Source organism: Mercenaria mercenaria, chromosome 2 (genome assembly GCF_021730395.1).
Source record: "Mercenaria mercenaria strain notata chromosome 2, MADL_Memer_1, whole genome shotgun sequence".
In the NCBI taxonomy this organism is placed as follows: Eukaryota; Metazoa; Mollusca; class Bivalvia; order Venerida; family Veneridae; genus Mercenaria; species Mercenaria mercenaria.
The window spans coordinates 49,231,152-49,254,141 of NC_069362.1; the positions used below are offsets into that span (position 1 = coordinate 49,231,152).

Genomic DNA, 22,990 nt, shown 5'->3' on the forward strand with positions numbered 1-22,990 from the left:
ATAACTTTCTTACTTCTAAACGAAACATATAAGTGTGAGCACTAATTTCTTAGTTATGTCATTTCCAATCTAATGGTGATAGTTTTGATTCAATATTTGATAAAAAGTTGTTTTCGAAATGTTTGGCACGTAGAACAAAATCATTAAAAAAAAAGAGAATAATCTACGGATTCACACATGCACGAACACCAAAAAACGTAATTTAATCCTAAAATATTTAGAAGCGTCGCGTCTGAAAAATTATCGCCTTAGTCCTTTAAAGTATTAATCTCTAAACGGGAGATATGAAGAAATAATATTATATGCGCAGAGAAACAAAATAACGCTGTTGCGCATGTAATATGAAACTATAGATCATATCACTTTATATGTCATTAACGTCGCATATATAACCAGCCGACATAATGAGTTATAATACTCTTGTGCGACAAACTAGGTATCCAGTATCAGATACTTATCTGAGCATATTTTACCTTCTGTTATCACCATTAACTTTACTGAGTGCTAAGCAAGGTTGCTACCAGTACCATTTTACACGTCTTCGGTATTACGTGGCCTGGGATTAAACCTCCGGCCTCCTGCACCTAAAGCGGACACTTTGCCTTTGGCCTATTGAGGCGGTTAGGTTTACATTTAAACAAATTCAAAAATTTAAACACTCCGGAATAAAATTCATGATGAAGAAGACTAAGCAAGAATATCTAATTCATCTTCGAAGAAGCCCTAAATTCCTGATTGAGCCAGTGTCACATTTTTATTTACAATGTCGCACAATAGCTGTCGAAGTAAGGGTGCAAATTATAAACACTTTAATGATCAAATAAATTTGTATCTCTGATTTTATATATATACTTCCTTTAGATTTACAAAATGGATGGAATATGTTTACAAATTAAACAAAATATTATTGAAAATAGTATACAGGATTTTATCTGGCAATAAATTAATAAGAAACTTACTAGAAATATCATGTGGGGCAGTTGTAAAGAAACGATACAGAACAGGTTCATCTTTACGCAAAGAATTGTTATTTCTAAGTTCGTACTTATTTTCCGTTATACAATTTACAATATATCAATCGACGAAAAACCTTATATAAGTCTTTCAACCATTCATCTAAATCAAAAAGAACATTCAACATTTTAAGTGCTGCTTGAATGTCTGAAACCTATTTGGACTAGCATACTAACGTACAAAGCATACCACAAAGGACGGACAAAACATAAGAAAGAAACTAAAAAGCTCAATCTATATATATAGACAAATTATTGTAACAGAAAAATGGTCAAAGTCCCATAATATTTTGAATTTCTGCAATTAAGTGACACAGCTACAATACATCTAGAACAGTTTGATTATAATTACGTTACCAAAGACTTGCATTGACAGTTTTGATCATTCAGAAAGGAGACAATAAAAATGTTATATAAGAAAGATGTCAACTAAGGTGGTCAAATATTCATGAACTTAACTAAAAGTTAAAAACACTTTTAAAACACAGATGCCGCAACATACTTAGCTTTAATAGCAGATTATTTTACAGATAAACACAATTACAGTTCAATTTTTTCACCTGAAAATATGATTTCCTGACATCTTTTCCACTTAAGCTATATTGTATCATGTGTACAAAACACTTATGATTTATGAGAATACGCACTGTTTATATTTTACATTTTTCCTTAATGTAATGTGCATATCTACGTGACAGAAGAATAAGATATGAAATGTATATATTAATATTTCAATAAATAGAAGTTCAGCAACCATGTGTAAAATCATTTTTAAAATTTAAGCAGTTACCAACTTATCTAGGGTTCATTCCTCTCTGAAACAGTTTTGTACTAAAAACAGTTTTCCAAAACTTATGAGCAGACTATGTATATCATTCAAAAGTGTAAAGGACTTAGATGGTGCTATTAGGATCTACATGTATTGTCATTCTTGTAAAATGATGTTTCTAGCCAGTGATTATAGCCGACTCGTCTTTGACGTCTTTTACATGGATAATTAATTCAGCAGTACTGTTCAATCCTCCGTTTGGTCCGGAATCCTAGAAAATAAAGATTTTATTACATTATTATATTCTACAATGAAGCCAGTTGACACATATATAGCAAAATCGTTTGATATAGTTTTCAATGTATTTGTCAGTTTTAAATCAAATGTTTAAACCGTGTTAAATCAGTGATCCCCTTTTTACTGAAATGTGCAACAAATACTTTTTTGTGGTTTATTTTTTACGATTATGTCTTACTTAATTTTGCTATGAAATATAAATTACAGATTTATACTTTCCGTCTTTCAATCAATTAATTAAAGACAAAAATTAATTAAGGTCAGTGAAAATACCATGTCGTAGCCTACGCAAAATAAACCACAGTGGACAAGAATTCGGTAGCTCAATATAGATTATTTGAAAAGACCATCGTAATAGTAGATGAGTCTGTTTGATTTAGTCTGTTCATGAGAAAATGAAATTTTAAATGTCCATCAAGCCCCACTAGCACCTAACCATATGCTGGAAGCATGCATGTCACTCATTCCTGCTGCATGTATTTACATTGGTCATACCACGTAGTTCCGTTTATTCTATAATATTTAATTGCTTGTATTTACAAAGTTGTTAAAATATTTTAGTTCCAAAACTGGACTATATTGTGTGTAAATCCAATAGCTCTATATACATAGAATTTGCCTTATTTCACTAACAGAGTCAAACTGAGTATGTTATTATTTTCCCTAATTGCTTTAGGTTCTATCATGTACTTCTTATATTCTTAATATGTATACAATACATTATCGGCGCATTTTCCTGATTTATAAAATGTCCATTAATCAAATATGTTTCTGAAAAATCTTAAATAGATGCTTTTCATGAATACAAAAAAAAACCTCATAGTTCTGACATTGGCATGGTTCTATACCTTTGCCATGAGTGTGAATTTATAGTAACTATTGCTTTCATAGTCTAAACACTTCTTTAAAGTTACATATCCAGTCACTGGGTCTATTGAGAAAGTCTCATTGTACATCTTCTGTAGTTCTGGTGACTGAAAATAAATTAACACATTTTATACAAAACATTTTCAAAAACCATAAAGAAAGTCTATGCTCAAAATGTTATGCATGATAAAGTTTGATCTTCTTTATCTAACAATGTTGTTTAGTTTTTGTAGGGTTTTACCTCACATCGACACAATTATAGGTCATATTAAGCCTTAACATGTTTTGTTGGAAGAGGGAGACCCAAGGTGCCCCTCCGGCAAATATGGCATCTGGGTAAAACCACTGACCTTCCGTAAGTCAGCCGGATGGCTTCCTTATATAAAATAATTCTTTACCCGTAGCGAGGTCTATAACCCACCGCGGTGAGGGGCAATTTATTCGGAGACTTTAATTTTCAATTGGGGCCTCCGTGGTCGAATGGTTAAGGTCGCTTACTTCAAATCACTTGCCCCTCATCGATGTGGTTTCGAGCCTTACTCGGAGCGTTGAATTCTTCATGTGAGAAAGCCGTCCAGCTGGCTTGCAGAAGGTTGGTGGTTCTTGACTGTGGTGAAATAATGCACAGAGGACACCTGGGGTCTTCCTCCTCCATCAAAGCTGGAAAGTCGCCATATGAGCGATAATTGTGTCGGTGCGACGTTAACCCCAACAAAATAAATAAATTAATGTTCGTGACTAATTGTTAAAAACATTTAATTTAATTGTCGCGAGTCTGTGAACGAAACCGAAATAGAACATTATCGGGTTTTAAACTTGGATACATATCCTTCGAAAATAAAACATTTAATTTAATTGTCGCGATTACAATACATTTGTTCGGTTTAAAGTACCAAGAAATGCAAACATATGAAAATAACTTACCTGCGCAGATGGCTGAAACATATAAAAAAATATCCTGAATATTGGTTGAAACACCGCCATATCATTCAATCATTACATGTACTATAAGTATTATAGTTTCATCCATTTTAATTTTCGACAATTAAGGTTTTTTTTATCTTTTATCCCGATTCTTTGACAAAACAGGTTGATTATAAAATATTTCTGATTATATTGCATAACATTAGGAAATCTGGAAATGAAATTATGTATTGAAATACATTTATGAATGTGACAAAATCATTCACTGCATTGGCGGAGTACAGTTGTGACAAGCAAGTGTTAACTGCTAAGATAGGTTTGCAAATAATTTGCAAATAAAAGTTTTGTATTTATTACTAACATGGAACAATTTAAAAGGAAACTGTAAAATTGCAATCAGCTTCACTTTTGGATAGTCACAAACGCAAATTTGCTTCAAATCGTTAAATAATGAATGATGAAAGTGTTTGACTCCGACGGCAGACTGTGCAATAAAAGATACTTTTCCAGTTAATAAATTGTGCACGCTACTTAAGACTGATTAGCAGCCTTCGATGTATTGTTGACTTATTGAAATACATACCGCCATGGAATATCTTAATCTACCATTTGCATTCGTGTCCTGATCTGTTGCACGTATGCTCGTGTAAACTGTTGTTTGGTTGCAGGGTAACTTAAAGAAAACAAGAGTTCATGTGATTCACACAGCAAGCTTTAAGTTGATTTATTGCAAGTGTACATATTAAGTTCATAGTATATGTCGATAAATTTGCTTGTCTGCTAGTAAATTACTTAAAAGCCATTTATAATTCATTCATTCAAATTCGTACTTTCACTTTTCTTCTGTAATACGTAAGCATCGTTAATTTCTAAAACATTTATATTCTAAAACTAAATTCTGACTTGCAATTGCTTAAAGATAGAAACGATTTTAAACATTTAACGTCAGCATAGATTAAGTTGAAAATACCTCATTTATTCCGAACATGTATACTAATTTGTCAAACACTGGCTGATTGTCATTAACATCAGAAATATAAACCGTATGCTCAAAGCTTACCTGAAAGATAACACAATATTTGATCAAGCAATTTCTAAATTAGAAATACAAAACTTCCAAAGCTGCCTCCTCCATGATACATTTTATTCATTTAGACGCGCTCAGTAGGACCACGTTCGTATCAGATCGCATTTGTGACAGGTGTTACAAATGCGATCACATTATAACAGGTGTTACAAATGAGATCGCATATGTAACAGAAATCAAGCACATATATAACAATTTTTGAGACGAATGTGATCGATGCCGATTTTTGATGTGACATCTGATCACATTTGTCACATGTAATTTTCGATCGGATAAATAAAAAAAGTGCATTTTTACATCTGAAACACATTTGTAACATGTATTAGCTCACTTGTACGAAGTGACAAAGTAAGCTATTGTGATCACCCTTTGTACGTCGTCCGTCGTTCAGCCGTCCATCCGTTCACATTTTTCTTGTGAATACGATAGAGACAACATTTATTATTTGATTTTGACAAAACTTGCACAGAACTTATATATCTATGATATCTCGGTTCCTTTCGAAAACCAGTTACATCACCTTATTCGCCTTGGAGTTATGGCCCCTGAGATGGCAATAATTACTGATTTTAGCCTTGTGAACGCGAAAGCGACCACATTTTTTGTTTATTTTGACTAAACCAGCACACGACTTATATATCTATAAGATCTCGGTTCCTTTCAAAAACAACTATATTGCACCATTTGACTTGGAGTTACGGCCCCTGAATTGGCAAAAAATGCTGATTTTATCCTTGTCACTATAGTGAAGACTACAGTTATTATTTGATTTTTATTAAACTTATATAGGATCTCACTTCCTTTTAAAACAGCCATATCGCGCCATTTGTCTCGGAGTTATGGCTGAAATGGCAAAATTTGCTTATTTTATTGTTGTGAACGCAATAGAGACCATATTTATTATTTCATTTTGACCAAACTTGTATAGAAGTTATATATCTATAACATCTCGGTTCCTTGCGAAAACCAGCTATATAGCACCATTTGTCCTGGAGTTATGGCCCCTAAAATGACAAAATATGCTGATTTTAGCATTGTGAACATGACACATTTATTATTTGATTTTGACCAAACTTGCATGTCATTAAAATCTTGCTTTTTCCCCTCGAAAAGTAGCCATATCACGCTATTTGTCTTAGAGTTATGGCCCCTATTTGGCAAAAATCGCAGATTTAATAACATGTATAGTGTAATATTACTCGTGTGAGCGATAGCGGGCCATGACGCCACTCTTGTTAATTAGAGGGATATTTCCGTTCAGGTTAATTTCTTGGTACTGGTTTGTTATCTGGCAATTTAACTTGGCAAGAATACCGTTATCATGACTGGTCTATTCATAGAAGCATGGTACTACATGTACATGTCACTTATAAATTTCCAATATCGGTTTTGGTTTGTAAGATTTCTTTTTTACTAAATGCGTGAATATATGAATATGTATGATTAAAGGGGAAGATGCACACCACATCCAATGCCTGTTCAACTTTTATAATCGGCAAATCGCTGGGTGTGTCGCTTCAACAACAAATAAAATGCACTTACAAGTTGTATATCATTTGTCCCAGGACTGGCAACTTCCTGTTTGTCACCCAACTTGAAACAACTTGGATGACGAAAGATAGCTACAAATGTCTGTCGCCACCGGTTTCGAACCAGTGACCTGAACATGTGGGTCTACATTTCAGCTAGTCAATGTAACAGCAGAAGTAGCTGAAGTTGTAATCATATCATAGTGGTAGCGGCAGCGGATGCAGAAATGATAACGAAAATTGAGCCACGTCACGGGAAAATTGGCATTCGGACATTTTCGTGCTTTTCCGGAAAGTGTATATTTAAGCTGACTTGTGCATTTATGCATCTGAATTAGGGTCAGAAAATTTCATATTCAGGTAGAATAAGCCTTCTTTGAAATAACAGCGAAATGTGGGCCCTGATCAGACTGCGCGGTTGCGCAGGCTGATCTGAGCCCACACTGGTCGCAAAGCCTCGAAGATTCCCGAAGGCCCATTTTCTCATGATGCAGCTCAAATAATTTTATGACGTCATTGTGATTGGTGCTTATGGCAGTCATTTAATGATGCTGCGATGACAAACAACTGATTGAACATTTGCAGTATAAAACTTAACATGATACATTTGTGCTTCTCATGTCAACCCCCATGTTGGATAAACACATTCGTAACACATTTTACCTGTTACGAATGCGATCGCATACGTACGAAATCTGTTATGAATGTAGTCCTACAACGCGCGTTAGACAGATGATGAATGCACAATGATTTGAAATGCCCGCTCTAAAGCATAATCTACTTGAAAGCTTCGTCCATAATGTCATCGATGCTACAGTTTCATATTAATCTATGTAGCATAAAACTTGTGTCATTTTACGTTTTCTGTTGACGTTTAAAATTTATAGGAAAGTAAACATGTGTTAACAGAGAGATTCTCGCATTCACAAGCTCACATGTCTTTTTAATATTTGCATTCCTTGGAAACGATTTTAAACGTGTTACGTCAATAAAACGCATAATTCAACGTTATCAAAGCTGACAGTCCCGTGCATTTTATGAACATTTAACATTTGGTGATCGTCAAAGTAGTCATTCATTAAATTTTATACTAGAACAGCGTCAGCACACGTTGGTTTCACGTGAAAATATTAACAAATTCACTTAGGATACATTGCTACCCACCGGGCTCGGGCACAAACCAACCCCTCGCGATTCTGCAGATGCTATTGTACGAAAGAAACAAGCGTTATCCTAATAATTTACATTCCAAAATTATGAAAATAAGGAACATAACTATTGTTTCATTTTTATTCATATTATTTTAAGCATGTCTTGTAACAAGTTATGCATTTGATTTTTGTGTGTATAATTTATATTATTTACTACCTGATTGGTTTGAAGGTCTGTTATTGAAAAATGCATCTTCACCATGCTTCCCTGGAAGTGTGTGAGTCATATGAAATTATATATTGCGATAAGTCCACTCCAAAAATAAATATAAAGTTTAGTCTGTATGTACTGCACATTTGTTCAGAATGTTACGATTTGCCTGATTACAAATGCAAAACAATATAGTTATATCAAGTAATCCACAATTATTATATCGAATTTAACATTTAACGACGTTTTAATATCAACACAGGCTCTTATGGGAATATATAGTATACATACACGTGACTTACCAGTGTTTCTCTGTCCAAAGGTTTCTTAACAGTTACATTTACCCAGACATCATTTCCACTTCCGGATGGAATAATACGGAAGTAGTTGGCAGTTGTGTCATCAGCTGGTCTTACTGTTATACTGTCCCCTTTATCAGGGTCCTGGACATGGAATTTAAAGACAGTGCCGTCTGAAAATGTTCAATTAAGATATCTATGGTACACTAACTATACATGTAATCAAGATATGTGTACCTAAAAAGTATTATGAGTAAAAAGTTAGAGATCTGTCATAACATTGACATCTAATTTAAATTTTTTTGGTTTAATAATTTTTCATCAGATTGACCGATTAAACTATTTAACCGATGTATTCAATGACGGCTAATGTATAAATAGCTTTAGAAAACAATACAATTTAAACCGTACATTTGGTAATGCACATTCTAGCATTTATTTAGATGATCTTTCGTCTTTCACATTCTACTGACCTACAATTACAAGACTAATCTTTTGTACATTTATTATCAGCATGGAAATTTACGAAACGCAAGAAAACGTTGTTACTGTTAAACTATTTTCATGGAAAACCAATTTCTAGTTCCACTTGTTTGATTTCTCCAGCCGCAGAAAAAAGACACGGGTCAATAGGAATGCTGCTTATTGGTTGATCAGGACTTGCTCACAAAACCGCGTTTTTATTAACGCCGTAAAAAGTCTCCCCATACATTCAATCAGGGCTGTTATATTTCGATCTTCTCAGATCGTTCAACACGACTTTTATGTCGTGTTATTGATACTGTTTAGTTTCTCAACATGACCATTTCGGCTTGGGTGGTTCCAATACTCCCGCTTTCATAGCCTTGGGTATTGTATAATCACCCCTTGGATATGGTGCCTGCTTTTTAATTTTGTCTTTTGGCAGTTCCTGTGATATGCAGGCTCCATAACCTCAGATCCTCTTTCTAAATTCCCAGTTTGTTTAGTTCTGCCCATTGTTTTCTCGTTTGGTGCAAACCCATTATTTTATCTGGGGACCAAACGCCGCTCATCATGGAATTACACGCCTCAACACGTGTATCATTGAAGGTTCCATGTTCACCGCCGTTTGAATACATCTGCGGATGTCCCAAATTGCTTTTTGTACATTTAGCATGTGTAAATGCTGAGTTCTGCTCAACCCAGGGCTATAAGGCGTGGACGGTAGCATGCATTTCCACTACCGTCCACGAACAGGCTCAATCAAACCGAGCATGCGAAATTTTCGTTTTTGTCGTGTTGAACGACCTGTGAAGTTTCCACTTTTTTCTATTTTATAGATATAGACTAGTAACAGTGCATCGTTATTCTTATATTATACTGTATTTACAACACAAATGTAGCATCTGAATGTAGCATCTACAATTATTATCAATTAATATCAAGAAATTAATAATCATACTTCTAATAAATTATGGTTCAGTTGTTCTTATCTATGAACATCATGAAACGCTTGTTAAACACATTTTATGTACAATTTTTGACAGGTTCAAGATGAACGCAACGGAATACTTACTGAAGTCTTCAGGTAAAGACGTATATGATCCACTAGATTCACTTATGTACGGAGTACTTGCATGTGAACAGCCTATCCAAGACAAAATAAAAAATTATCAACATACCACGCTATTATTCATTCTGGAAAGTGATACATGTCGTTTACTTGCACAGATTTGTATAGTGTTTTGCATACGTCGAGTTCAGACGCATGTTCCAAATATGTTATATGATAAGAAATAGAGTGAATTTATGACCATTTTACCGGTACTGATTGCATGTATGGAAAAATGGAAAGACTTGCTTTGTCAAAGTCCGTCGTCATGCAATCAATCTCTGTTTGTCAGAATAATTATATATTTATTTATAATATATCTATAGTTTGATCTGCCAAATCCGTAACAGGATTTTTCATGAACTGTGTTCTAGTATTTAAATGGTATTTTATTTCTTCTGAAAGAAACCAAGGACTCTTGTAATCACCATAATGGAAAAGATGGATCAAACAATAGGTTTGAAATTTGTGTACAGGTACATGTACCTATAATAAATGCAAGGACCAAAACTTCTCTTCTGGCAAAGAAATTCATTATTCTTTTCTCTTTCTCCTATCTCTGTGACAAAGTATGATGCTGAAAAAAATGACAGAGAGCTTTATCATAAGTTATTTTTGAAAATGTAACAGTTTAGCATTTTGTGACACACTAATCTATGTAAGACACTGGTTGTTCATGGATTTGCAAGAAGTCCCAAAGTGATCTCTACCCGTATAAACGCACACAAAATAGAATTCTTATCTTTACATTTTTACAGTAGCTCACTACAAAACAAATGGGGTTGTTTTCCATGAGTACCAGCAATTCAAAATTCATTTTTCAACATCTGAATAGAAGAGCTATAAGACCCGATCACATTCAAATGCATGTATAACTCAACTTCCAATAATAAAAAAAAACAGTTCCTGATTTTTGTTCGAAATCGTTCTGTCCAATTCGTGTCTTTTCTATTTTTAAATTTATCTTTATCGCCAGAAAAAAAAACAATAGAAAACTCGATAACAGTTCTTTTTTAAACTTTTGCATCAAATTTCGAAAAAAATATTCAATATACAAAATAGAGAGATAAAAGGAGGGAATGTATCCTATAAAAATGGTGGGGGAGGGGGTTCGGAGTTCCCCTCCCGAGATATAGTATTCGTAAAAAAACAAAACAATAAAAATGTAGATTCCTGATCGTGTGAAAGGGGCCTCAAACGACGCTTCCTATGCAATAACATCGTTATTGTTTTGTTGTTTTAATGTGCTAGTGTTGTCGGAGGGATTGTCCACCGAGATATATTTTAAAACACGAAAATGTTGAATTCTGTAAAACGAAGTATAAATGCGAGGATGGAACGTGGGTCTTCCACCTAGATATTTTTTAAAACATCCCAGATAACATAAATTGTGCATTCTCCGGCAAAAAAGATTTTTTCTCTTTAAAGGTGAGGGGCTTCGATAGTGCATCACAGTTATCTTTGAAACACAAAGTAAAATATTGGTAAAATATGGGCGTGGGCTTACTAGAATAATTTTCCAAATAATAAATTCTCCGAAAATTCTCCGTCGTTAGATTTAGATCTGTATTTTGGTGTATACATGCGAGTAGTATGACAACGCATGGAAATGGTGGGTTCTGTGTATATGGATAAGAAATATACCATTTACTCAGAAATAAAGCTCCCTCCGCAATAAGGTATACAATTTCATGTATCTTACTACTTATCTACATATACAAATGCGAATAATTTTCTCTAAATATTAATCGCAGATTTTGGCCTTTTTTTCATTTGTATACGACGTATTATGAGAAGACCTGCGGAGGTCGGGGCAGGGCGGGCGGCTCCAAAAGTTGTTCGCTATCTTACTTGAGAAGTTCATATCCAATGTTCACCAAACTTGGTCAGAATATTAACATCTCGGGCAAGTTTGATAATCAGTCGGATCGTCCCAGTAGTTCTGGAGTTACGCCCCTTTGATCGCTCAAGATATTTGGTGGATGAAGGTTTCATGTCTACTGAAATGTATTATACAACCCGTCTTATTTGACCTTTTCTCGTAAATCTCCTGAATTTTAATCTCGAACAGTCTATACTTACTTTTGGGCGTTTGTGAAACCTGTCCCAGAGTCACGCAAACGACACATCAAATAATTGTGGTGAACAGTTTTGCCAAGTTCCTTCAATATCTCTCGATGTATGTCAAAGTTAGAGTTGCATTGGCCTCTCCCACTTGTGTTCCAATGGTCCTGCTTGATTGAATCTAGGGCCCTTATAGTTTCAAGGTCAAAAGGCCAATATCGGATGAGCGATTTAGTTCCATCATGACTCTCTTTTAAATAATAAGGTCCATTTGTTGCAAAATATTCTTCTTGTAAATCATGAGATTATTATCAATACCATTTTGCGTTGGATGTGTACATATCCAACGCATTTTGGTACTACATTTTTGTAAACTACCAAATTGCGTTGAGTGTAACGCATTTTGGTAGTGACTACCAAAACTCGGCCGCATTTTGGTAGTGACTACCAAAATACGTTGCTACCATTTTAAGGTGCAACATAGCGCCCTTTTCATGATAAACACGTTCAAGGACGCTTTACAGAGCGCAAAGGCAGCCACACAGGGCGCCAAAGTCAGCGCTTGCTAGTATAGACACAGAGCGATCCGACCAGACAAAGCTCCCAGAGCAAATGAAAATTCTTTTAGATACAGGCCTGTCCGGCTAACTTAGATTAGCTCTTTGTGAAAAGACAGTATGGTTCTTTGATGTGTCCGGTGAGTAGGTACATGTGTGGAAAGTACATACTACTGCCGTTTCTTACAGTATATGCTTTTACCATCTCGCAGAAAGTTATTTCAATTTTTTCATTGAAATGTTTATTTCTTTTATATTTCTCATTCGTATGATTGTCACGATTTCAGTCTAACAGATAAACATACTTAACTACTATAATCTTAAATGATAGTCTTATCTCATAACAAGTATTTCGCCCACAGTCAGTACTTAAACAACAATTTCAAAGATTAAGATTTTCAAGGGTTTGATTATCTTGTATAGATTGTCTATGACATGGTATACTCGGTGATATAAATCAATATCTTTTGTGATAATAGAGTGAACGAATAAAATATCAGAACAAAAAAAGTTTTATACCACAAAAATATGGAACACTAATGCCACACATATCCATTTCGGACAGTAATCAGTTCAGCAAAAATAGATTGAGATCGACAGAAATATAATATTTTAATGACTGTTATCAACTATCGGCATTAATGGTGATGATCTTGTGGGAATAGATTAAGCAAATCATTTATGAGTACCAGCTAAGAAATATATTATCTGCAAAAAAATTATTATATTTGTTGTGGCGAGCACATTAGGGACTCCATGTACATTTTTTTCAGTACGCCTTGTCTGATTTTTGAAAACATCTACTAGTTACTGTCGTCACTTGATCGTCGGCGTCATCGTTGTTTAAAATTGTTTAGGTCAACTTTTATTTAAAAAACTATACGAGCTATGGCTTTAAAACTATCATCATTAGGTTAGTACGTAGGTCAAGAACCACAAGTTTGATTTACATTTTGTCAACGCTATGGCCTTATATAAATTTGGCATTCCTTTTGTTTAGGTCCACTTTTCATACTATAATAGTTATAGCTTTGAAACGTTAAGTTAGTGAATAATGTTTATTTCCCAAGCAGCCATATGATCACTTATTAAGTCTGTCCGACAGTAAATTACAATGTGCAGTAACTCTTCTGGTAGTAAGAACATTAAAAAACATTGTGTTAAAATGATAGAGTGTTCTTGAAGTATAATACATTCGGTAATTACTGGTGGATGACCCGTTTGCGAGTTCAATTATTCATAAATCAACTTGGTTGGCTGCCGAGCAAACAAGTAAATCCCAATTGCACAGGAGTAAACTTACATATGTTTCACTGCTCAGTAACTTCCGTTTTATCATTTATCTTCGACAATTTGTTCTCAGGAATAATTTCAAATAGTTTTGTGTCAAGCAAATCACCTTTGATGTTGCAGCTAAGCACAATTGGATGACGGTTCAATATTACTGCTTGAAAAAGGTCTAACATGTTTGTACATGTAAGAAATCCAAATGCCGACAAGACAAAGCCAGTTTTGGGAGCAGCATCAGGTTATATCATCATCATTCTCTTTAGTAATAGACTCGCTCCAACAATGTTCTTTTCCTTTTTGTATCTAAAAGTGTTTTTGTTTTGTACACACTTTAAAAACTAATAACACAGAGTCTGACGTCTAGAATGATTAGTAGCCTTAAGGATCTTCGGCGTAGAATGATTTTCGGCATATTGAGACAGGCAGTTCCAAAATTAAAGCAGTGGAAGGAAAGATATCGTGTAAATTTCGAGATTTGTTGCAAGAGATACAGAAATATATTTATATAGGGCGTAACAGTAGGATGACAGCACCATATTTTGAAGTTATCTGTGGTATGTATGTACATTATAAAGAATACTATAATATAGTATACAAGACAAAAAGGCAAATAAAAATATCCCATCCTGGTTTGATTACCAGGAACAGTTAAAAAAATATGTAAAAAGATCCTTTGGAAGCAAAGAATGCAACCAAGAAGAATGATAGCAGACTTGGTTTGATTGAGTCTGTTCATAGATAACCAAGTCTCATGTGACTATTTAGCAGGGGATGATGCATCGTTGGGAAATTGGCAGTTACCGACAAATAATACTGTAGTGTATGTGTTTTATCCATTTGATAATGATGTAATGCAGATCATGTAGATGATGACGTGGTAATGTAGATGTTTACGTGGTATTCAACATACATTAACCGAGTTGAAAAAAACAAAACTTTATCCAGCGGATACACATTTTGCCTGGTATCTTTCTTCCTAATCTTTACAACTGAAAGGACGATTATATACAAAACAATAGATACGTTTTTTATGTTTATTGATACAGATGTAGCAGAATTTTCAAACAGCTAGCTTGTCAAGAATATAATTACATCTAAAAGTAGTTTGAAAAAAGCAAAAAAAAAAAAAACACAGAATGTTTGTGGGATGTAAAAGAATGTGCAATATCCCTTATGTCCCATTATAAATGTAATGCTAGTGGAGTGAAACAATGAACGGACTCCATGTTCCCATGGGAACAGAAATTGAACAACATATTGTGTCAAGTATATTATGGAACGAACTGCAAAATTTAGATATTGATGATAATATGTTCCTAGCAAAGAAGTGTCTTTGAGGTCAAAGTTAGATTTAGAGTTATTCATGTCTGCAAGCCGCGTTTTATGTAACATGATTTTGTTGTTGTTTGCACAGGTTATCTCCCTACAGACGCTAGAGGTATTTACTAACGATTGCATACTACATTCTAAAAGAGTAGAACTACAATGTAAAAACTACTTTTTCCAAAACAATTTCTCTAGCCAGTTATGAATGCTGACTCGTCTATAACGTCTTTGACCAAAATTACTAATTCAGTCGTACTGGTGAATTGTATGTTAGATCCGGCATCCTAAAATGTAGGAACAGTTATTCAGTAATATGTCTGATGCTATTATTGATTAATACGATTATGAGCATATAGCCAACAAAATGTTTCAATGACCTTGACAAAAAAACACATATTTTCAAAATAATATATGCATTTAATATTTCAATAAATGCATTTAATATTTCAAACCCTAAAATCACCAAAATATGATATCAGAAAACTCAAAAGTAAGAAGTTTAATTGATCATCTGCAAAATTTTGAAGCTCTCCTTTGCTTGTATCCTTTAATCTTTAAGGTTAGGCTTTCCTTCAATCATATGTGTGTCTTCAAAAAATCTTTAAAATAATATATTATATATGATAGCAAAAGTCAAAATTATGAAAATGTACCTGTGCCGTTACTCTGAACTGATAGTAACTGTTTCTTTCATAGTCTAAACACGAGTTTAAAGATACATGCCCTGTCACTGGGTCTATAGAGAATGTCTGACTGTACATCTGCCGTGCTTCTAGTGACTGAAAACAAATTAACGAGATTAAAATCAAATCACTGGAAGTGACTGTAAAGTGACACTTACTTTGTTGTCTAACTTTGATAGCCTAACAGTGGGCCTCCGTGGTCGGGTGATAGGATTAAAACCGCAAACGTTTTATCACATGCCCGTCACCACTGTTGGTTCATAACCTCAATCGCTTGTAGAATTGAGACAGCCATTGACCTGGCTAATGGATTGAGCTGGCATGTACACAAGCAATCTGACTAAAATACTTGATCTTCTAAACGAAGATCTGAGAATGACCCATTCACATTCGTCTTCTGTATATTTTGGATTTCCAATACTGCTATTTTTATTTTCGCAAATCTATTTTTATTTGAACCAATCAGACGATTTGTTCGAATGTCAAAGAGTAAGAAAAATTTGCAGTCCGTCCAGGGCTCGAACCCGGGACCCCTCGCTTACAGAGCAAATGTCCTACCGCCTGAGCTAACCGGCTATGTGACATCTTACGACATAAGAATTGTAGATATCAAAAACCAAGGCTTTTTTCAACTTGCAGAATTTGTAAGTTAGCTTTTGATTGACTAGCGGAAGGGTCGTCAGAACGAGGCTATCAATAGCTCGTGTTCAGATCCTAAGCGTAGCGTAATAGGAGATGTACTTTAGTCAGATTGGTACACAAGGTGCCTTCCGTGCTTCAAAATATACCAGGATGAGCATCTTTCTCAATAATACAAGGAAATCGTCTTATGACCTACATGATGTCGATGTGTCTTAAAACTAAGAAAACAAGCTAACAGATACAGAAGTCCCCAGCCGGTGGCCTTGACCTTTAACCGACAAGAAGAGATAATGTGTTGATTCATTGTCTCATCGAGTGTAGCACTAAGATTACTTTCGTTATGGTGCAGAAACAATATTAATTTGACTTTCATCAGTGACGTTGACCTTTGACCAACAAGCATATGTTATATACGTGCATAATCTACATATTGCCCTATATTCACATACGTATAAGTTTTATAAACCTAGCTTGAATCCTTTTTGAGTAATTGCAAGATCCAGTTTTGCGGACGGACAGACGGACGGAGGACATTCGTACTTTCTCCTCCAGTTTTCCACCGGCAGGGGACTAATAAATAGAATAAATCACAGTCTTGCGTTCATTTTTAAAATTATTTCTACATACTAATATGTTATGAAGAAGTCTAAAGCAACTAAACTGGCCGTTAATGTTTCCTTACCTCTTGACTGTTCTTGCCTAAATTACAGCTTCGGGTGGTACCAGGGCCATAATTTACCACCGAGAGCTTGAAATTCGCCATAATGACATTATCTGAGCCGCGTCATGATAAAATCAACATAGCGCAGTCTGTTCAAGATCCACGCTGTTCGCTTTCAAAGCCTTTTGCAATTAAAGAAACCGTTAGGGGACAGATACGCAGGCTGGTAAAAAAGGGGAGTGCAAATGTACTGTGTTGGTTTTCCCATGGCGCGGCTCATTTGTTGTATTAAAATGATTTATATTAGAACAAAACATTTTACAGCAATTCATTGTATAGCTTTTCCTTCGTGTATAAAAATAAAATATCACAGAATATGTAACTAAACTTGTATTTAGTTATTAGTCAGCTGAACTGCAGTACAGATCTGGTAAAAATATGAAACATATTTACTTGTGAAGTGTACACTGATATTAACGCTAAAAACGAAATATTACCTGTACTTTCGGCTGAAATATTTTAAAAACATTGCCGTTAATTTTCTAGTAGATATTCGTCGTAAAAAAGCATTATTTTATTCACTGAAAATACATAAAATATTTACAAGCATACTTCTAAAGATAAGGTCTCTTTAATATTAAACAAATTATTTGATATAGCAGATCAATTTACATTTTAAAATTCCTCGATATATGCTATAACGAAAAATGACATCGGTAATCAAAGTTGCAAAATAGGATGAATAAATTCAAATTCCTAAAATGTTACTGTATTTATAAATACGATGCCACTATTTTATCACACATGGTCTGTTCAGGTTTATATAGTCCAGCAATGTGCTTTTAATAAAAAAACACACACACACAATCAGATATTCTGAAGAGTCCGTGGCAGCTTACTGCAACGGCATAGACGGTGTCTTTTCGTTAAGAACGGTCACTGATTGTGAAATAGATTTAAAGGTTAATGTTGCATACAGTAAATTGTAGCATATATTCGTTTTATGAAAATGTAATAATAGAACAAGTAGCTGTCAAATCCGCAAATGCGAGGTACCAAAGGGGTACGTGGACGTAAAATTATTTCAAGCTGGTACCAAATAATAAGGGTGTAAAAGGGTTATATTCGCTACATGCACGATACTAACTCTTTCCAGTTTATCATATTAATTCATTGCTACAAATGATACATTACAAAAATATGTTTCGCGAACTACTTCGTAGTTTACTTTATTTATTTGCTAAACCATTAAAAAATGCATACCGTCATTGCATATCTAATTCTACCATTTGCACCGCTGTCTTTGTCTGTTGCATGTATGTTCGTATATACCACTGTTTTATTGCATGGTAACTTAAAGAAATAAATATTGTTTAAAATGTAATTTTGTAGGGTTTTTTGCAAGTTTATATGCACTTTCGATTCATGAGCGAGGCGTATGTTCCAGTGACGATTTGATAGTAAACAACGTTTCTAAAATCATTCATCCTCCACCTCTGATCCATTTGAGGAAGCTGGTAGTTTCTTGCAGAGAATAAGTTTGTACTGGTACAAAATCTATGGACACTGGTAACGTTAACTGTCCGTCATTACATATCTTGAATAAAGTTGAAAAACGGCGTTAAACCCAAAACAAACAAACAAACAAACTTAAATCCATGGAGTTGACTTTTCAGCTGCAAGAACGTGTTCAATAAATTTTTACGCAATTGTAGCAATTTGTGATAATTTACCTGAGAGCTGAGATATTGATTTAGCTAGCTCGGCTGAGTTGTTTAGATAACTTACAAAAGAAAGAAAGTGTCAATTTTGCTAATGACTCTTTTAACACATAACATTAAAAAATATAAACTAAACATACCTCATTTATTTCTAACATGTATGAAGACAAATTTTGAAACTCCGGTGGTTCGTCGTTGACGTCAATAATATAAATAGTATGTTCATAATGCAGCTGAAATGTATTAAAACATTTTATTACACATATTTCAAAATCAGAAGAATTAAACATTTATAAAGGAAAAAATTATTTGTTACAATATAAATTCGTCGAAAGCAAGATGCACATATAGAATTATCAATATATCACATGTTCCGATGATGAACATATTCTTTTGATAAACTACAAAAAACCACAGTTTATTTATCTGTGTGTAAATTTTATGATTTCACTACCTGGTTGTGTTGGGTGTCTATTATTGAAATTTGCATCGTCACCATGCCTCCCTGAAAGATTGAGAATTACATATATATATATATCAATTATCTACTTGCAATGATAAATCACACATTTAGTCATATTTATAAATATTTAATCAGTCCGATAGTTCTAAGTCTGTTGATATGTTCTAATACCAAATGCAATCATATTTTATCAAACCAGTGTAGCAAGTTCATAATGTACTATAATTGTACATTTTCTATTTGGGCTACCGTGAGAATAAACATTTTGATATTAAGGAGACATGTGAAATTCTATATGAAACTTAGCCTTTAGCTTACTGGCGGTAAATGATTCTGTATTTGAGACCAGTGCAGACCAAAATCAGCCTGCACATTCGTGCAGTCTGATTACGGTCTGCACTGTTCGCTATTATGTCAGTAAATTTTCAGTGAATACCCCTTTGAATAGTAAATGGTCCTGCCCAAATTTTAGCAGACTAAAGATTAATATTACAAGCACATAACTAACCAGCGTTTCTCTGTCCAAAGGCTTCTTAAGTGTTACATTTACCCAGACATTATTTCCACTTCCCTCAAGAACAATATTGAAGTACTGTGCAGTCGTATCATCATCAGGTATTACTTTTATACGGTCGTTGGCATCAATGTCCGTAACATGGAACCTGCAGACAGCACCAACTGAAATATATTTGAACTACAAACTAGAGGAAAATCCGAAAACCTGAAAGTAGGAATGGCACAAGTTCATGAAGTCAGAATACATGCCTAAATAGTTTCTTCGTGAGGTAAATATAATATTTTGAGACATCTGAGGCAAACAAATTAGGGATATGTTTACAAAAACAATACTGTCATGTAATATTTCACGTCAAACTGATTAATGGCATTTTATGAACATCTTAAAAACAATATTTCTTCAAATGTTTGTTATACACAATTCTAACAATTCTATTAAGAGGCAATTTAAAATGCATGGTATAAACCATTTCCCGCTTGAAAACAAATTAAAGGATATATCCAGGACAGGTCAACACGATGTGAGTATAATATGACTGGATGGGGAATCATGTTACGTGTCTTCGGCATGGTATTCTTGTTGGCAGCACTATGAACATTGTACTCGATGCTTCTATTAGACCCCGTCGTTTATATGACTGGAAAACTGTTGAAAAATACGCTAAAGCCGTACAAATACACTCAGTTACCTGACATTTGTTTGCCTATTTTATTAAAAGGTAGGTATGCACGTTCGGACCAAAGCAGAATTTGATTAAACAATACTTCAGAATATTCTTAGAAATTTAGGCAAGTTACACAGATATGGTCGCGCACTTGCAATGCATTTCTGCTAGACTGATTTGAAAAATTTAGACATCTTACAAGATTTTATAATGAGTGTCAAATAGTAGCAGAAAATAATAACTTTTCTAACATTTTTTGGAACACAACGTTTTCTGCAATGTAGATTTAAATGAAACTTCTCATATTCGTAAATAAACATATAGTCTATAAAATGGTGCAATAAAATGTATAGGTACGTGTGCTGGAGATATTTGCCCATGATTAAAGAGATCCGCACGTGCAGTGAGTGTTTAGCTGCGATTTTTTTTAGGAAGAAGTCGCTTTTTATTGCGTCAATAAGCGTCTACGCATCTTGCAAAACCGCAATTTTCACACATTGCAACTAAAGCAATGACCAGTGGGTTGATTTTATGCCATAAGTAATTTTAGCTTAAAATTTCAATTTGCATCTGTTACGGCTAGCTTATTGGTGTTGGAAGGTCAACCGCATCTAATAAATGAAAACGTTGAGAATAATCTGGTAAATACGAGTTATTTCAAACCTAGAGATGGCAATGTACATATTAAAGAAAAGACCTTTAGCGACCGAACACCTATCATTAAAAGAAAATCTGACTACTTCGAAGATGAGGATAGGTTTTTACATTTAATGTACGACAGCTTAAACTTTCAAAACAACCCCACTTGATTAGGAATATGCAGGCTACCTCTTGACATGATCTGAAACGTGTGTCTTTGATATGACTATAATTTATACCATACGTTGTTTGAACCCGTGGTGCAATGATTTACTAGTGTCACGAGTACTCAGCGTATCTTTCAAGTCTTGGAGGAAATAGTTACAGGGCCCAGCAGGAGGGAAAAATCACTCCGTAACGATTGTATAGGGAGAAATAAGCGTCGTAATAAAATATCTATCTTTCATAAATATGTAAGAAAATAGCACATTGTTGAAAAAGATTTTAATTCTGTTTGATGGAAGATCGATTTTCAATTTAGGCAGAGCTTAATTTCAAATGATTCTCTGTATTCAAGATTCAGTGGATAGATATAAAAGGAGCTCTTTACTTACAGAGAGGGAAATCCTCGTTTATGGTCGAGTAGGGACCACAACTAGAATCGCTGACGAGTGGACCAGCTGATTGGGAACAACCTAAACAAGATATCAATCAAATTGTTACAATGTACAATTATTCTTCGTCTAGGAATGTTTGTGGCATTGAACAAGGTTTGTACACGTCAAGTCCAAATATTTCCCACTATTGTTTGTAAGAAATAGTAAGCTAAAACCAATGACTGTGACTTAAAAACACCTGAAGCGCCTGTGATATATCACACTCCGGTATTTTCCGGATTCAAGCTTTGGAATGACGAATATTTTTATGCATATAATTATTTTGTTACCTAACCCTCATGATGTCAGTATACTATACCCATTACACAGAAAATGCTTCTTAGAAGCGAATCATTTCAATGAAATATTCGTTTAACATATGAAATATTTGATTTAAAGAAATATACATGTACCTATGAACGCTGCAAGGACCAGGAAGCCTCTAACATCATTTATGAAATTCATGATGTTTCAGGTAACACTTTTTACTGAAAGAAAAACTTTCATAGATTATATTGTACTAGCAGCAAAATGCTGAAGTTCTTCATGTAATTTACAGAAATGCATGTAGTAAGTGAAGTCGATCAACAAAGTATGCTTCTAGTTTTTCCCGTCATAGTGATTCTAAAATTTCTTAAATAAAAGTAATTTGATAACTAAAAACGTTAAATTTCCTTCAAAGAATTTGAATTTCTTGTCTAAGGTGTTACAAAATGTGAAAAAATAAAGGATAGAAAAGAGAAAGTTTTTAAATTGTTTCAACATTGAGTCTGACTTTATGCTGTAAACCTTCTTTTACTGTATTCTATCAATGAATCAAGTTATTTTACTTTGCTTCAAAATTATTGGCTTAAATGTTTCGATACGGATAGACGGAGAGACAAGCAATCAGACAGACAGACGGGCAGACAGATGGACGGCAAAACGTGATTCAAATATAAACCCCAAAAACTTATTTTGTTGAGACATCTTAAAAGACTTTAGTGTTCTAATCGGGTATAATAACACTATTAAACGTTTAAATGAGATTGTAACAATAAATGACCTTTCCATTTTTGGCAGCTACTAATGTCAGTTACGGCTTAGACCTACAATTATAATTAAGACAGGATAAAAAGAAGCGCTTCTTGGACAATAACTTACAACAAGTTTATTTAATTATTGGTGTCATACGAATTATAGTGTGTAAATTAAAACAAAAAACAAAAAATGGTTTACCTTCAGAAATGGTAGATCCCGATTCTAACAGCTAATGTAAATCTTGTGTGTTGTAATAGTTACTGGTTATCCGTAAAATCTTTTAAGTGCTTTATTAGTCAAGAGTTAATGGTTTGCTTGTTGTTTATTTAAACGATAAGCTCTATCTTGCTTTGCAATCGTTATGACAAATGTGTTTACTCTGTCTAAAAGCGGTAAAGCAACTTATCTAAAGTGTACACTTGTACAT

At 34.2% G+C, this 22,990-nt stretch overlaps 1 protein-coding gene and 2 long non-coding RNA genes across 3 annotated transcripts; all 3 read right to left on the reverse strand.

The window, feature by feature from the left end:
* Nucleotides 1-1,504: 1,504 nt before the first annotated feature.
* On the reverse strand, nucleotides 1,505-3,059 carry LOC128555107 (uncharacterized). Its single transcript, XR_008369794.1, has 2 exons — nucleotides 2,928-3,059; nucleotides 1,505-2,053 (listed from the first exon to the last, which is right to left on the reverse strand). It is a non-coding gene; the product is annotated as an uncharacterized LOC128555107 (long non-coding RNA).
* Nucleotides 3,060-3,856: 797 nt separating this feature from the next.
* On the reverse strand, nucleotides 3,857-9,811 carry LOC128555108 (uncharacterized). The gene is made up of 6 exons (XR_008369795.1): nucleotides 9,685-9,811; nucleotides 8,151-8,320; nucleotides 7,855-7,905; nucleotides 4,841-4,930; nucleotides 4,454-4,543; nucleotides 3,857-3,882 (listed from the first exon to the last, which is right to left on the reverse strand). It is a non-coding gene; the product is annotated as an uncharacterized LOC128555108 (long non-coding RNA).
* A 4,944-nt stretch (nucleotides 9,812-14,755) lies between these two features.
* LOC128555109 (protocadherin Fat 1-like) lies at nucleotides 14,756-22,947 on the reverse strand. Its single transcript, XM_053536554.1, has 10 exons — nucleotides 22,762-22,947; nucleotides 21,957-22,031; nucleotides 21,502-21,582; nucleotides 19,636-19,805; nucleotides 19,119-19,169; nucleotides 18,805-18,897; nucleotides 18,207-18,296; nucleotides 17,441-17,452; nucleotides 15,611-15,736; nucleotides 14,756-15,241 (listed from the first exon to the last, which is right to left on the reverse strand). The coding sequence occupies exons 2-10, from the start codon at nucleotides 22,006-22,008 to the stop codon at nucleotides 15,149-15,151; spliced, it is 768 nt and encodes a 255-aa protein (XP_053392529.1). The 5' UTR covers nucleotides 22,009-22,031; nucleotides 22,762-22,947; the 3' UTR covers nucleotides 14,756-15,148.
* Between the last annotated feature and the right edge of the window lie 43 nt (nucleotides 22,948-22,990).